Here is a 14,920-nt window from a genome sequence, read left to right on the forward strand (position 1 = left end):
CGTGCGTGCGGCCGTTTTGCAGGGCCCACTCAATGAGTTGGCGAGTCACCGCCTGTCTTTTACAATCTGAGACTAGTTGTCATGCAGGTGTCCGATAGTCTCCCCCATAGACCATTATCCAGTCCATCCAACTTGCACAACAGTAGCCTATGACCTTAGTTCCCATCGCAACACAAAAGTGCTGCACTGAAATAGTCTTTACACCTGGCGGGGACCATCTCCGGATGTATCATATTGTGCGCTCGGGGATGGTATCCGCCACGTGTATCCCTTGCCTTTAGATTAAAGTGTCTAAAAGGGCCTCTGTGATGTTGGCTTCGGCCCCACACATGCCTCCCAAAAGTCCGGGACCCCATGGTCCCGAGATATGGTAAGACATACAAATAATAATAATAATAACACCCAAGACCTGATGGTGCTATTGAACACCACAGAAGTTTTCAGTACCGCCATCAGAATGGAGTTTGGTGTCGATAAGTGTGCGGTTATGCATGTACAGCGGGGGGAGGTTGTAAATTCAGAAAATTTACAACTTTCTGAGACGATGTCGTTCAGATCTATCTCTGAATCAGAAACCTATAAGTATCTTGGTATGTCACAGTCGTTGGGTATTGAGGATGTTGGCATTAGACGGTCGGTGAAGGAGCGCTTTTTCAGTCGGCTCACAAAAGTCCTTAACAGTCTTTTGTCAGGAGGCAACAAAGTGCGCGCCTTTAACGCCTGGGTAATGCCTCTACTCACATACTCCTTTGGCATACTAAGGTGGACCCAGACTGAGCTGGACGCCCTGGACCGGAGGGTCCGCTCACTGCTTACCACACACCGCATGTTACACCCGCGCTCGTCTGTTATGAGATTGTACATCCCACGGAAGTGCGGAGGTCGAGGCTTCCTAAACGCCAAAAATCTCCACAACCGTGAGGTGTACAATCTCAGGAATTACTTCCTTAACAACGAGTGCGGGATGCATCGTGATGTGGTGGCAGTGGACGGAAACCTCACGCCGCTCTCCTTGGCGAAAGAGAACTGGCGCAAACCTGTGGTACTAAGTACTGCGGACCGCAGGGCGGTATGGGAGAGCAAGCAGTTACACGGGCGGTTCTACAAGGCCCTCACGGGACCCGATGTAGACCTGCTCGCATCGGTGAACTGGTTACGATTCGGGGACCTCTTCGGAGAAGCCGAGGGTTTTGCCTGTGCAATTGCCGACGAAGTTATGATGACGAACAACTACCGGAAATATATCCTGAAGGACGGCACGGTCGACATTTGTCGGGCATGCCGCCGTCCCGGAGAGTCACTCAGACATATCATCTCCGGTTGTTCTCATCTAGCTAACGGTGAGTACTTGCACAGGCATAATCTCGTAGCCAGGATCATTCACCAGCAGCTTGCTCTTCAATACGGCCTTGTGGAACGCGAAGTACCGTACTACAAGTACATACCTGCGCCAGTTCTCGAAAATGGTCGTGCCACGCTCTATTGGGATCGATCTATTATCACTGACAGGACTATTGTAGCCAATAAGCCTGACATTGTCATAATAGATCGATCGCAACGCCGGGCCGTGCTCGTCGACATCACCATCCCCCATGATGAGAATCTCGTGAAAGCCGAGAAGGACAAGTCCAGTAAGTACCTAGACTTGGCTTACGAGATAACCGCCATGTGGGATGTTGATTCGACGATCATTGTCCCGATAGTCGTTTCAGCGAACGGTCTCATAGCGAAGAGTCTCGACCAACATCTCGAGAGACTCTCGCTAGGTGGATGGATCAAGGGCCAGATGCAGAAGGCAGTGATCTTGGACACAGCGCGGATAGTCCGACGGTTCCTCTCTCTGCAGCCCTAACCACCGGCAGCTTGGGCCCTGCCCCGCTGCTGGCGGCACCCTAGGTTAGGTTTTTTATAATGTGTTTATATATTTTGTATTGTTTTGTATGTGGTTTTGTATTTTACTTTTATAATCATATTATAAGTAGCCTAACTTAAGAAGAAAGATAAATAAAGATAATAATAATAAAATACTTTATTGCACACTACAGAAGAAAAAGAAACATAATTCAGAACAGATACAACGTGGTAGGTAACAACAGGCGGTCTTATCGCTAAAACAGCGGTCTCTTACAGACAACCTTCAGATAGTCGAGTGGCGATCGGAATAAAATTTACGGGTGGTGCAAAAAAGAATAACAGAAGGCTAGTACCTAAATGTACAATATAATAAAATACATATACTACAAATATAAAAACTATGATAGACTACATATACTAATAAATACAACAATATATGAGATATAACAATGGAGACCATTTCAACGACATGAAATTTCTTGGAAAACAGAAAGTTTATGAAGTAGACAAATAATGATCCTTCAACATTTTTTTAAAAATGGGTAATGAAGTTGCACGTCTAATATTAATGGGCAGATTATTCCACAGTCAAACCGCACGAAAACTGAAAGAGTTGTTGTAGAATTTTGAAGTAACATAATGTATTCAAATGAAATATCTACTGGAGGATGGATGGTACGGCCGTGCCTCTTTTTGCTCGACTTGGCGGTAGATAGAGTACCTAGTCTGTTGATATTGTTTGATGAAATACTCTTGCATTTTAAATTGTATTTTGTTATTTAATGCATGTTAATTATTATATAAGATGTAATGTTTTGAAAAGAAGTGGCTCGCCCAGTTTCTTGCCAGTCCCATAGTGGATATGGATACCCCCCTCCAACTGAGGGGGATTGAAATCTTCTCGAGGCTGAGGCGTAGGGTTAAAGCCAGCGTAGCTTTATTTGACGTTAATATGCGCATTGTAATTTGTCTATTTGAAAAATAAATATTTCATTTTTATTTTCAAAAATTAAGTTTCCTTAAGCTTACCGTGGTGTTAGTCAATCTGTGTAATATAAGTAATGTCCTATAACATAAATTAAATATAAGATCTTACCATCCCATACATTCATTAAAATGCGACACATAGCGCCACAAAAAATGTCTTGTAGCTTTTGATTATACTTGTAGACGGCGTGAAGTGTCACTTTTGATATATATTTATGGCTCGAAAGTGACACTTAACGCCAATCTACAAATAATCGATGGCAACAACGCATTCTTTGTTGCGCCATATTCTATGTGAGGTGTAGTGTATGCGCGTTATTAGGTGGTCGCATTTTAATGTATGGGATGGTATGATCTTCGGTTTAAAGATATTTATTTGTCTCAAAAGAAATATTACATTTCACTTATTGAGATAAGTACATACAATTGTAAAAAATTAAATTATGCTACTGAACATTAATATTTAATATCTTCTATCTTCTTAATATTATTTAATCTATTGCCTATAATTATTTATTTACCTATATATTTATTTATCTACGAAACTAACCTTGAATTCTAAACTCAAACTTATATCTTCTGTTCAGTTTATTTTAATAGATTCTTATTGGCTTCTTATAAGCTATTGGAACGTATTGAAAATATATTTACGCGGTGCTCGTCAGCATTGCGAGAGATTTTAACAGCATATATGACATTTTAAGACTAAAATAAACTTTTCTGGATTTCACCTACTTTTAGAGTTGTAAGTATTTAAAACAATAACAATTACTGATACTTACTTATTAAATTATTATTTCTCACAACAAAACGCTGTTTTATTGGCGATGATGCCGTTTTCGGACATAATCTAACTATCCTCATTGATAGATATCAAAAAGTAACTAGTGACTGAGTAAGTTTTAAGTAAATTTTTATTTTAAGTGCCAGTTTTACTATTAACATTTACTTTCTATGTAAAAATACATTAAAAAAAAAATTACACTAAAATTTTTTTTTTCGAAATTAGCTTTATATAATGTTATCTTTATTTTGCCCTCAGAAATGCGTAGTTAAAATCTCTCGCAACGCTCACGAGGTCCGTGTATATTTAGTAGCTACTTGTCTCGGAAAGTCCCTCGAGTACACATGATCCTTTTTGTAACGAAAAAACTTTGTGTGAGTAATTGTACCCTTGCTTTGCTTTGGTGATACATTTTATCCAAATCAGAGCACATTTTATGTTTTAGTTTCTTTCTTTTAATCTTAGTACATATAGGTACGCCCAAGTAGCAGAAGATGCCAAGACAAAAGTAGTAATCATTTTGATCGGTCAAAATGATTATTTAATAACATAAAGTTGCAAGTTATGGAATGTGCTTCCACCTGAGGTGTTTCCCTTGCGCTATGACATGGCCCTCAAAGGTCGGCAACGCATAAGGCGTTAGGCGGTAATGATTGCTTCCCATTACAGGCCTACGAGTATAATGTATTGCAATAAGCTAAACATCCAAATTATAAACAAATCAATTATTTTTGTAGTCGGTACCAGACCTGTTTGTCGCCTTGCTATTGCCTGTTTGCCCTACCCAACCATACACAGGCTGGTACCGACTCCAAAAATAATTGATTTGTTTATAATTTGGATGTTTAGCTTATTGCAATACGATAAGAAATCTGAATTGAAAGGTTTATTATTTTTGGCTTTTTAGTTTCTCCGTGTTTTGTAACGCGCTTATTTTTGAAGGCGGTTTTATTTTTTGTTAAAAAGTTTATTTATTTGTTGATTTTTAGTAGTTCCTAGTGATATTATATGTATCAGTCCGAATACATGTACAGTAGTGAAAGAATTATCCTTAAACTCCTAACCATTGAGGAGTTGACCTTCCATCATCAGCTCAGCCATATAAAATTATTACCATCAGACGTAAATACTGGTGTACCTTTGAAAAATAGACTAAAAACATTACATGTGCCTATAACATTTGAAGAGTTCCCTCGATTTCTCCAGGATCCCATCATCAGACCCTGACTTGGTGCCAATGGGACCATCTCGGGGACCCATAAATTTTGAAAATCGGTCCACGATTCTCGGAGATATCGAATAACATACATACAAAAAAAAAAAAACATTCAGTCGAATTGAGAACCTCCTCCTTTTTTGAAGTCGGTTAAAAATAAACTTCATCTTTCTTTCCGTGGGCGTCGATAGAAGTCAACTTTGGGGTGTAGGTACATATATCAACTCAAAACAAAAAACTTCGCAATCAGTTAAGACAATACGGTAGGGGTCAATTCTCCATACAAACGCTCTCGACTATTTCCTCCCTGGTTTTTGAAGATAGAGCAATGAGTTTTTCAACACGGATTGTTATTATTTTTATCTGTGTCGGACCATTTTGATTTTTTTTATATTCTGCTTTTTAAAGACTCTAGAGCCAATCAAAAATTTCCTAATACGGCCTTTTTCATTGTGGCGCAAAAAAAGGTGTGATACTCAAGATTGGTAACATTTAACCAAAAAAACTAAACGGTCCGACATAGATTATTTCATTGTTATTCAGATTCTCAAATTTTGTTCCGATTGATTAAGTTTTGAAGGAGGAAAGAGGAGAGCGGAACCTCGATTTTAAAGATTTTTTTGAAATTACTTTTGACTGAGTTGTTCTTAATGGACAATTTTTTTTCGATTAATCTAGTTAATAACACTTGTATATTTAACTAAAATTCCCAAGTTGATTTTATTTTAGCATTTTCGCTACCGTATCCTCTTAAGTGTTAATTTTAAATCTACTAAGGAATATAAATTTTATTCTCTGTTGTAATTGGTACTAGTAATGAAAGGGCTAATAAAAGTAGTCTCTCTAACAAACACAAGTATAATAATGATCCAATAAATGTCTCACGGGGGTTAGATAAAGTTTTAAATTACCCTTACTTACTCAACGCTTAGATGTCCTAATTGCTTTAAAAGCGTTGTTTAAAACCATTTTTAATAGGTATATATTTGTACGTGGATTATGTCACTACAGGCAAATTTGTTGGGTTTTAAACTGAACAGTAAATGGTAAAAATTCTGCGAAACGGCCCCAAATTTTACCTGCGTATAAAAGTACTCTTTCGCAAAAGTGTAAAAAGGTTTTCACCAAAGGTTCAACACACAGATTCTCCGAAACCGGTCGTTCGGAAAACTGAATTTGATTCAATTAATACGAGTAAAAAACAGGCAAATAAGAGTCATTTTAGTTTCGAATACAACATTTCTAGCACAAAATGGGCCCATTTATATCCACGGTACAATCATTTCCGAGTAATGGTTAGTTTTTCTCTACCTAATTTACCCGATTTTTACGGTATTTCAATTTCATACTTTGTAAGTGAATAAGAATAAGGTAACGGACCCAATCATGGACAGTTTAAGAAAAATTTTAGCCTGTTTTTGATATTTCACTAATAAATGTAAAAATTCTACCGCTAAGCGTGTTAAATCTTTAATGTCCTACCCTTCTTTTACATTTCAAGCGTATTGCAGAATAGAGACTCCTATTGGTTTCTTCATAGTTAACAAATTAAAACTAGGTGTTTTTTATCCAATTATGGATGGCAGTTCTCCAGTAATCCCCCATTATGGACAGTGAAATAAGTTTAAAATTTTACTTTTAAAGCCAACTTTGGGTTATTTTAACATAGGATTGTTTCTTGTAAATTTTGGTTTTGTAAATTGTTCCTTGTCCATTATAGGACGTACGCTGTTTTTCGGTTCCAGTAATGGACACTCGCAAAATAACGCTATTTCTTTATATCTTTGGAGCAACGAACTAGTATGTTTTATACCATTTAAGTTTACACCGAGTATTATTATTTTATTATTTTATACATGAACTCAACTCTCTTAGCAACATTACTAAGAATTCGTCTTGCTATTTTTTTTAGTAAACTGGTGAATTTTATATTGTCGCCAAATCTTTCAGAAATAACCGAATTAATTGAAACTTCAAAACGAAACAGCTCTACAACTATAGTTTATGGTACATTGCCGTCAGTTTTTAGAAACTAATTTTAGACACTTATTTTTAAGGATTTGTGTTTTTTTGTCCATAACGGCATCACCGTCCATTATAGGGTATTTTACATTAAGAGTTATTTAAATGGGAAGTGTGAAAGTGATTAAGATAAAATAATGATGGACCTGTACAAATTATTATAGTTGGAATCGTTCCAAAATAAAACCTCTGCACCATATAGATACACTGAGAAAAAATACAACCAGTTTTCATGTTCGTTCAACAAGTTTTTTGGTTAAAATAGCGCCTACGTGCTCTTTGGTTCAAACAACAAGCTACTTGTCATTTGAATCGCCAATATATTTGAATCAACAAGTCGATTTTATAAAAACAACCTGACACAAATTGTTTTACACATACGTTTGGCTGATTCAAACGGATAAACCGCAACAAGTCGAACTTGTTAAATTCACAATGCAAATTTCTCTCAGCGTAGGTTATATAGTTTTAAGACTCGTGTTCTCGTTCGTAATATCATAGTTTTTAGGCTTATATTTGACAAATTTTCTTGTTATCCTGAATTACACGACCTTATTAGTACTTACCATACATTTCGTTACATCTCGTCGTTGGTCCCATCCTGTCTTTGACCTTACACTCAGATTTCACATCACAAAATATCGCTACATATTCCAAAAAGTCTAGCATCAAGGCACCCATAAGATGTGCAAACCTTTTCAGTGACGTTTAAAATTTTCATCACATATTTTTGATAAATTGTATTGTTAAAGCGTACTGAATAAAATTTATTCTAATATGATCAGCTTAGCGATGAGCTTTCAGTCAGTATTTCATGTGAAATTTAACCTTTGTTTCCAACCTCAACATTAGTGTAATTACTTAACGAAACACGTCACGTTATACATATTTCATTAACATTTTGCCACGCCTTCGGCTGTAAAAAGATCATATAACTAGTCTCTTTACTACCATTTTTAGGGTTCCGTAGTCAACTAGGAACCCTTATAGTTTCGCCATGTCTGTCTGTCCGTCCGTCCGTCCGTCCGTCCGTCCGCGGATAATCTCAGTAACCGTTAGCACTAGAAAGCTGAAATTTGGTATCAATATGTATATTAATCTCGCCAACAAAGTGCAAAAATAAAAAATGGAAAAAAAATGTTTTATTAGGGTACCCCCCCTACATGTAAAGTGGGGGCTGATATTTTTTTTCATTCCAACCCCAACGTGTGATATATTGTTGGATAGGTATTTAAAAATGAATAAGGGTTTACTAAGATCGTTTTTTGATAATATTAATATTTTCGGAAATAATCGCTCCTAAAGGAAAAAAAAGTGCGTCCCCCCCCCTCTAACTTTTGAACCATATGTTTAAAAAATATGAAAAAAATAACAAAAGTAGAACTTTATAAAGACTTTCTAGGAAAATTGTTTTGAACTTCATAGGTTTAGTAGTTTTTGAGAAAAATACGGAAAACTACGGAACCCTACACTGAGCGTGGCCCGACACGCTCTTGGCCAGTTTTTATTATTGATAGTAATAAAGTTATAATTTCATTTCACTGGTAACCGGTCTAGGACTACTAAACTTAACCGAGTGAGAGTGTCTGATGCCGATCCGATTCGTATCTTATACTTTTAAACGAGCAATTCTTGTATATTTATTTATTTATTTATATATTTATTTACACTGACGATCTCGGAAACCGCTCTAACGATTTCGCTGAAATTTGTTATGTGGGGGTTTTTGGGGGTGAAAAATCGGTCTAACTTATCCTTAGGTCCCGGAAAACGCGAATTTTCGAGTTTTCATGCGTTTTTCTTCGCGCGCCATCTCGTGTGCAGTAGTTGTACTGTTAAGACAGAATTCTTTCGGTCGATGTAAGTACTATTTATTGCAAACACTAGATGGCGACACAGGTCAAGGCTAAAACGAATAGAAAAATACACTATTTGAGTTTTTGTGGCGAAATGCGCGCCATCTCGTGTGGAGTAGTTGTGTTGTTAAGGCTGAGAATTCTTTCGCTCGATGTAGGTACTATTCATTTTTGAACTAGATGGCGACACATGTCAATGATACGAAACAGAACAGAGCGAAGCTCGGTCGCCCAGATATTTAATACTTATAAGATTAACTTCATACAAATTTCTACCCGATGTCCATAGTGGGCTGGTAAAATTGACGTCTATATGATAATTTTGCATCATAAATGTTAAATTAATTAATGGATTTCATTTATCTTGATGTTTCACAGTTAATATTATGCTCGTGTTAGTGTGGTAAATTTTGTGAATCACTTGACAAAATTTATTCAACCTACGTGCCTTGAAATCCTCTCAATGCTCCAAATTCCTCAATATTGGAATCTTTCGCTTGGTAAGCATGGTAAAAAAAACGGTTATTTGTTTTATATGACCGCAATGGGAAATGGTTATTTGTTTACGGTATCTCTAAGTAACGTAGTATAAATTGTCATTAATTTGTTTTTTTTTTTTTTTTCAGGAAAACGTGGCGTTCTTGGTCCCGTGGGTGGTGGGCTGCATGACCTTCATGGCATTAGAAGCCATGGCTATGGTTTACTCCAACATACTAAGAGATCATGTGAACAGAGTAAGTATTTTACTAGTATTTTTTATACTCATCCTGGGTACTAGCGGTGGCAGCAGCTCCATACAGGCCAATTCTCAACGACATTTCTCACTACATACCGAGTATCCCTAAAACCCTCGTATCGCCAAAACGAAAGGGGGTAATATGACATCTCAGTAGGTATAACATTAAGCGAATCCCGATTTCCCGAAGCGGACACCCAGTAGATATCATTATATATCTACTACTCGTACATAGCCAAGCCAGTTAGCCAAGGTCACCATCGCTTACGGTCATGTCGATACCTCTAGGTCACTTTATAGTTCTTCTGTATTCACACAACAGGATACCTAGCCAACCTCACAATCGCGTAGGATTCGTAAGCGTTTCGTATACTCTATCGCTCGTCACAGAGCCAGATTGCGTTTTGATCACAGCTTAGAGTCAACGATTTAAAAAACACGATACGATATCTCAGAATAGACGTCAATTTGATCCTTTCTAGCAAAGTAAAATGTGTTATTTTGATCCTTTCTAGTGCGGAAGAAAAATATATTTTCGAAAGTGGGAACGTAAGAAGGAATTCTTTCAAATACTTTATTAATATACATTTAAACTGTGGTGCAGGATATTGTTGCTATTGAAACTCGACGTAAAATGTTTTCAGAAAATCAGCACAATTGAAAGCAATGAACGTGAATCGCTTAGAGCTGGGAGCTTGAGGATATAACGTTTCGTTATTAAGCAACAACCGTTATCGCATAAAAAACGTTGTGAAGTACACAAAAAATGGTATTTTATGATTTCCTTCTTTTTTGGAAGTCAGAAAAAATTTCGTTTTCGTTCTTTTTCAATAAATATACAAGTATAAAATATATTATTATATATCTATTTGATTGCACATACTAGTGGTCAGACCGGTTAATTTTTAAAAGTATAAAACCATAATGATGATGTTACAAAACATAACCAGAAAGAGTAATATAGGTGCTTCGAAATGAAAAATCATACTTATTCTAATTAAATTGTAATCAAGTTTTTCGAAACTGTTATTTTAAAAAGAAATAACGTTTCGTTCCTCGAAAGAATTAACGTTTCGTTTAAATGGGCCAGCTATACTGTTTTAGAATTTGTGCAGTATTCCGTATGTTGTTTCAGCACAACTCGGTTAGTGTTGTTATTATTGTGTTCGCTACGAAGGACCAATCGAAGCTTACCTACTGCAGACGGTATTTACAGTTAAATATATGTCAAAGAGAATAGGTAGGCGTGTATAGATGTTTATGTCACAGTGATATTTGTAGTCACAGTGCATTTAGTGCCATCTTTAGACCACGGCTTTAGACACAGGCAGGTCTACGTCACTAGCTCGCGGTCGCGCGTTAAGTACCTACACGCTAGCCGTTCATTCGAATGAACAAGTGGCCGAGGGGCGTCACGCGCTGCCTGTGTAGTCGCGTGGCACGTACATACTATTCTTCTGAGTTTTACGTAGTCTAAGTCTTAACTCATTAGTATTAGTTAAATAAATTTGTCATTTTGCGGGCAAGTGAAGGATCTGTTAAGTTAGTAACTTATTAATACACAAGGTTAAAACTTTACATTATTTTTGATAATTTGACCCATTTACTTAACCTGATATGTTTTAAAATTTTAGATATGTACAAATGATACAATCAGTTTCGATATCTAACCTAAATAAACGCTATCCAACCAAAGGTGTGGTGCCACCCGAACGAGCATATTTTTTTTATATTTTTCCGTTGAGTTAGGTATATTATTATCTTTTCCCCTCACTAGCTCGGAAACACGTGTTTTGTCCTTTAATACCAGCGGGTAAAAACGCATTTTATCCACTAGTGGGTAAAGTAATTTGACCTTGAATAAAGTCAAATTAACTGCTTTAAAATTGATAAAAGTAGGTGAATCTAGTAATAAAGATGATTTAACACCTGTGGAACTACTGGAAGCAGTGATAAACGCATTTTTCGCGTTGTAGTTTCCTCGCTATAGTGAGGGGAAAAGTTTTGTGTTACACTCGGGTGCAAATGTATTTTACTTCTCGTGTGTTAAAAAACTCGCAAGTTCAGGATTCTATTCTTGAACCACACGCTTCGCTCGTGGTTCAACTATAGAATCCTTTCACTTGCTCGTTTTTCAATTCCACACTCGGCGTTAAAATACAACTTTGCCCCCTTGTATAACAAATAACTATTGTATATACAAGACATTATTAAGGTTCATGTCAAACGATGCGCTAACCTTGCATAAGAAGTTCCAAAAGTTATTGAGACTTGCGAGGGTTTCAATTCAAGGCGGTGAAACAAAGTTGAAAATGAAAATGAAAATAGTTTATTGATACAGTGAAACTTATGATTAGACATAATTATGTTACAGTATTACTTATAGTTAAACACTGCTAAATACTTATTTAAAATGTAGATGTTGCCTGTAACACCTGCACAAGGCTATGCTTGAATCGCAGGATGTCACTTTTTCTGAATTGCCAATTAAAATGATTATGCGCTAAAGAAAACTAAATTAACTTAGTTATGTAAATTAACTTAATGCAAGCAATACTAAGTCTACTACAGAGACAGTAAGTATACTATGCTACAAATTTTGTGTCTATTACTATACTAATAATAAGGATGTTTAACAAAACTAGATAGGACAGGGAGAGGAACCTTTAGAAAGATGGGTATAAGTTACTTTTAAAAGTAAGAATGTGTGTGTGTAATGTGTGTATGTGTGTGTGTGTGTGTTTGTGTGTTTGTGTGTGTATATGTGTGTGTGTGCGCGCCCATATGTGTGTGTGTTATAACGTTAATATTTTTTCTGTTTCACCATAGTTCAAAGTGCTTAACCATATTTTAACTTTAATTTGGGCTTCCTTTTTATATATCGATAAGTGTTTGTATAAGCCGAATCTTTTTGCAAAGTGAGTCTTAAGTACAGGTAACGAGAAAGTAAAAATGCGCTTTTCCAGTAGTTGTTCATAATTTGGCATATTAAGTACATATTTGTGTGCTATGGTCGAGCTACGCAATATAAACAGTTGGCGCACAGTAAGGACCTCACTTTCTGTATGCAAGCATTGTGTTGCGAATCTTCTCGATTTTGAAAAAATTACCTTTAGTAATGAACGCTGGGCTCTCTCTAGAAGTATTAGATATGTACTAGCTGCGCTACCCCACACTGATATGCAATAGGTAATAATAATGGATTGAGCTAGGGCAATGTAAGTAGATTTGAGCAGAGTCTTATCCATGACATTCCGGAGATTTTTAAAAATGTATATCAGTTTTCTGATACGGTTCGCCGTAGTACGAATATGGTCTGTAAAATTGAGTTTTTCATCTAGGATAACGCCTAAGTATTTTAGAGACGAGGCTCGCGCTATAGTTTGTCATTGAGACATCCTCCTAGCGTTATCCCGGCTTCACGGCTCGTGGGAGCCTGGGGTCCGCTTTGACAACTAAATCCCAAGATTTGGCGTAGGCACTAGTTTTACGAAAGCGACTACCACCTGACCATCCAACCCGAAGGGTAACTAGACCTGCTACGAGCCGGGGTTCGAACCCGCGCCCTTCGGATTGAAAGCCGCATGATCTTACCGCTACGCCACCAGAGCTTTAATCGACACCGAGAAAAACATAAAATTCTTCACCACACCAACACAAGGAATATATTTACTATAAAACATCAAAAAAACCAACCAAATTAAATGTAAAAATGTATTATTCATAATCATCAACGAAAAATTTAATCTACCAGCTTCAGATAACAAGTTAAACTGTACCAGTAAACGGTACGTGTATCAAAATAATATTGCTCGTAGTTTCTATTGTCGTATCAATTGTGCAACAATCCGTATAGTGCACAAACAACACAACTCGGTTAGCGTTCGTTTGTGTTATTAGTTATTATTGTGTTAGCTGCAGTCAAAGGGTTAAATTGAAGTTAGACGCCTTGCTTAAAGTTTCATGTGGGTACGGTTCACACTACACATAGTTACTGCATGAAGCCAAGGATACACTAGGGGACAAATGTCCCACGACACGTGTCGCCAGCGACGTCGGGTGAAGTAGCGCGACATTGTCAGACTTCGCTCGACATGCCTGGCGACATCGCGCGGCACGTGTCGCCAGTGACATCGGGTGATGTAACGCGACGTTGCCGGACTTCGCTCTATATGTCTGGCAACATCGCGCGACACGTGTGGGCAGTGACATCGGGTGTCGCGCGATGTCGCCAGATATGTCAGGCGAAGTCGTACGACTTCGTTAGACATCGCTGCGGATATAAGTCGCGCGATGTCGCCAGATATGTCAGGCGAAATCGGCCGGCTTCGCTTGACATGTCGCCGACACATGTCGCGGGACATTTGTCCCCTAGTGTATCCTTGGATTGGTATAGACAGAAAAAGAGTAGTCGTTCTGTGAATAAAGATTTAAATAAATTATATATTTGAGACTTAAGATTATTATTATTTAAAGCTGATATTATCGTAATTTATAATTTATGGTTATTTATGGTTATTTCTAAATATTTTAAAGACGAGTATGGTGCAAATAAATACAATTAATAAGTGGATTGAGGAATACCCCGAGCTTTGTTTGTATGGTGAATTTTAGGTTGCAGTAATAAATGTCATTGAAAAATATAATTAAATAATATTGTACATAATGCTATTGATTTTGTTCTATTGCAGTCTTGCGATTGTTTTGCGATGACTTGTCCGAGCACTGGTCATCAGTCATTGACAGATCGGTTAGTTCAAAAAGTGACGTCGCCCAAACCCTTTTTGTTCGATACCTATCGGATACAAATAGAGTAAGTAAATAAATACATGCATTGTCTGATCGGACCTCAGAGCATGTAATACTAGAGAGCGTAGAGAGCTGACAAGCCGCCGGCAGACGTGTGACAGTAGTTCATTCACTCATTGAACATACAGTTCTGTTGTCGTGTGCGTGCGGCGTGCGTGATGTCACGACTCGGTGGTCGTTCGCATGGACACAAACATCATCCTCCTTGCGTTATCCCGGCACTTGCCACGGCTCATGGGAGCCTGGGGTCCGCTTTGACAACTAATCCCAAGATTTGGCGTAGGCACCAGTTTTTACGAAAGCGACTGCCATCTGACCTTCCAACCCGGAGGGTAACTAGGCCTTATTGGAATTAGTCCGGTTTCCTCACGATGTTTTCCTTCACCGAAAAGCGACTGGCAAATATCAAATGACATTTCGCACATAAGTTCAGAAATGGACACAGCATGGAAATGATATTCATATATTGCGCAATAACCCCAGTGGGAGTGTCCATCTACAAGCGTGTCTGTGTGTAGGTTAAAAAGCTTGCGACAGGTGTATTCAATACAAATCGTCAGGCATGTCTGATCTCCTCCTTTCCTATATCTCTGTGACAGCTCCAATAAACAGTCAAAAACCTGTCAACAATTCAAGCGTTAATTATCAAATTATTG

General features: G+C 37.6%; 1 protein-coding gene across 2 annotated transcripts in view; it reads left to right on the forward strand.

The window, feature by feature from the left end:
- The window catches only part of LOC125229205, a 182,750-nt gene that overhangs the window by 152,288 nt on the left and 15,542 nt on the right, over nt 1-14,920 (forward strand). For both annotated transcript variants that reach the window (XM_048133998.1, XM_048133999.1), the window contains one exon: nt 9,346-9,453. In XM_048133998.1, the coding sequence (XP_047989955.1) occupies nt 9,346-9,453 (108 nt within the window). The remainder of the gene's footprint in view (nt 1-9,345; nt 9,454-14,920) is intronic.

Source organism: Leguminivora glycinivorella, chromosome 8 (genome assembly GCF_023078275.1).
Source record: "Leguminivora glycinivorella isolate SPB_JAAS2020 chromosome 8, LegGlyc_1.1, whole genome shotgun sequence".
NCBI lineage: Eukaryota > Metazoa > Arthropoda > Insecta > Lepidoptera > Tortricidae > Leguminivora > Leguminivora glycinivorella.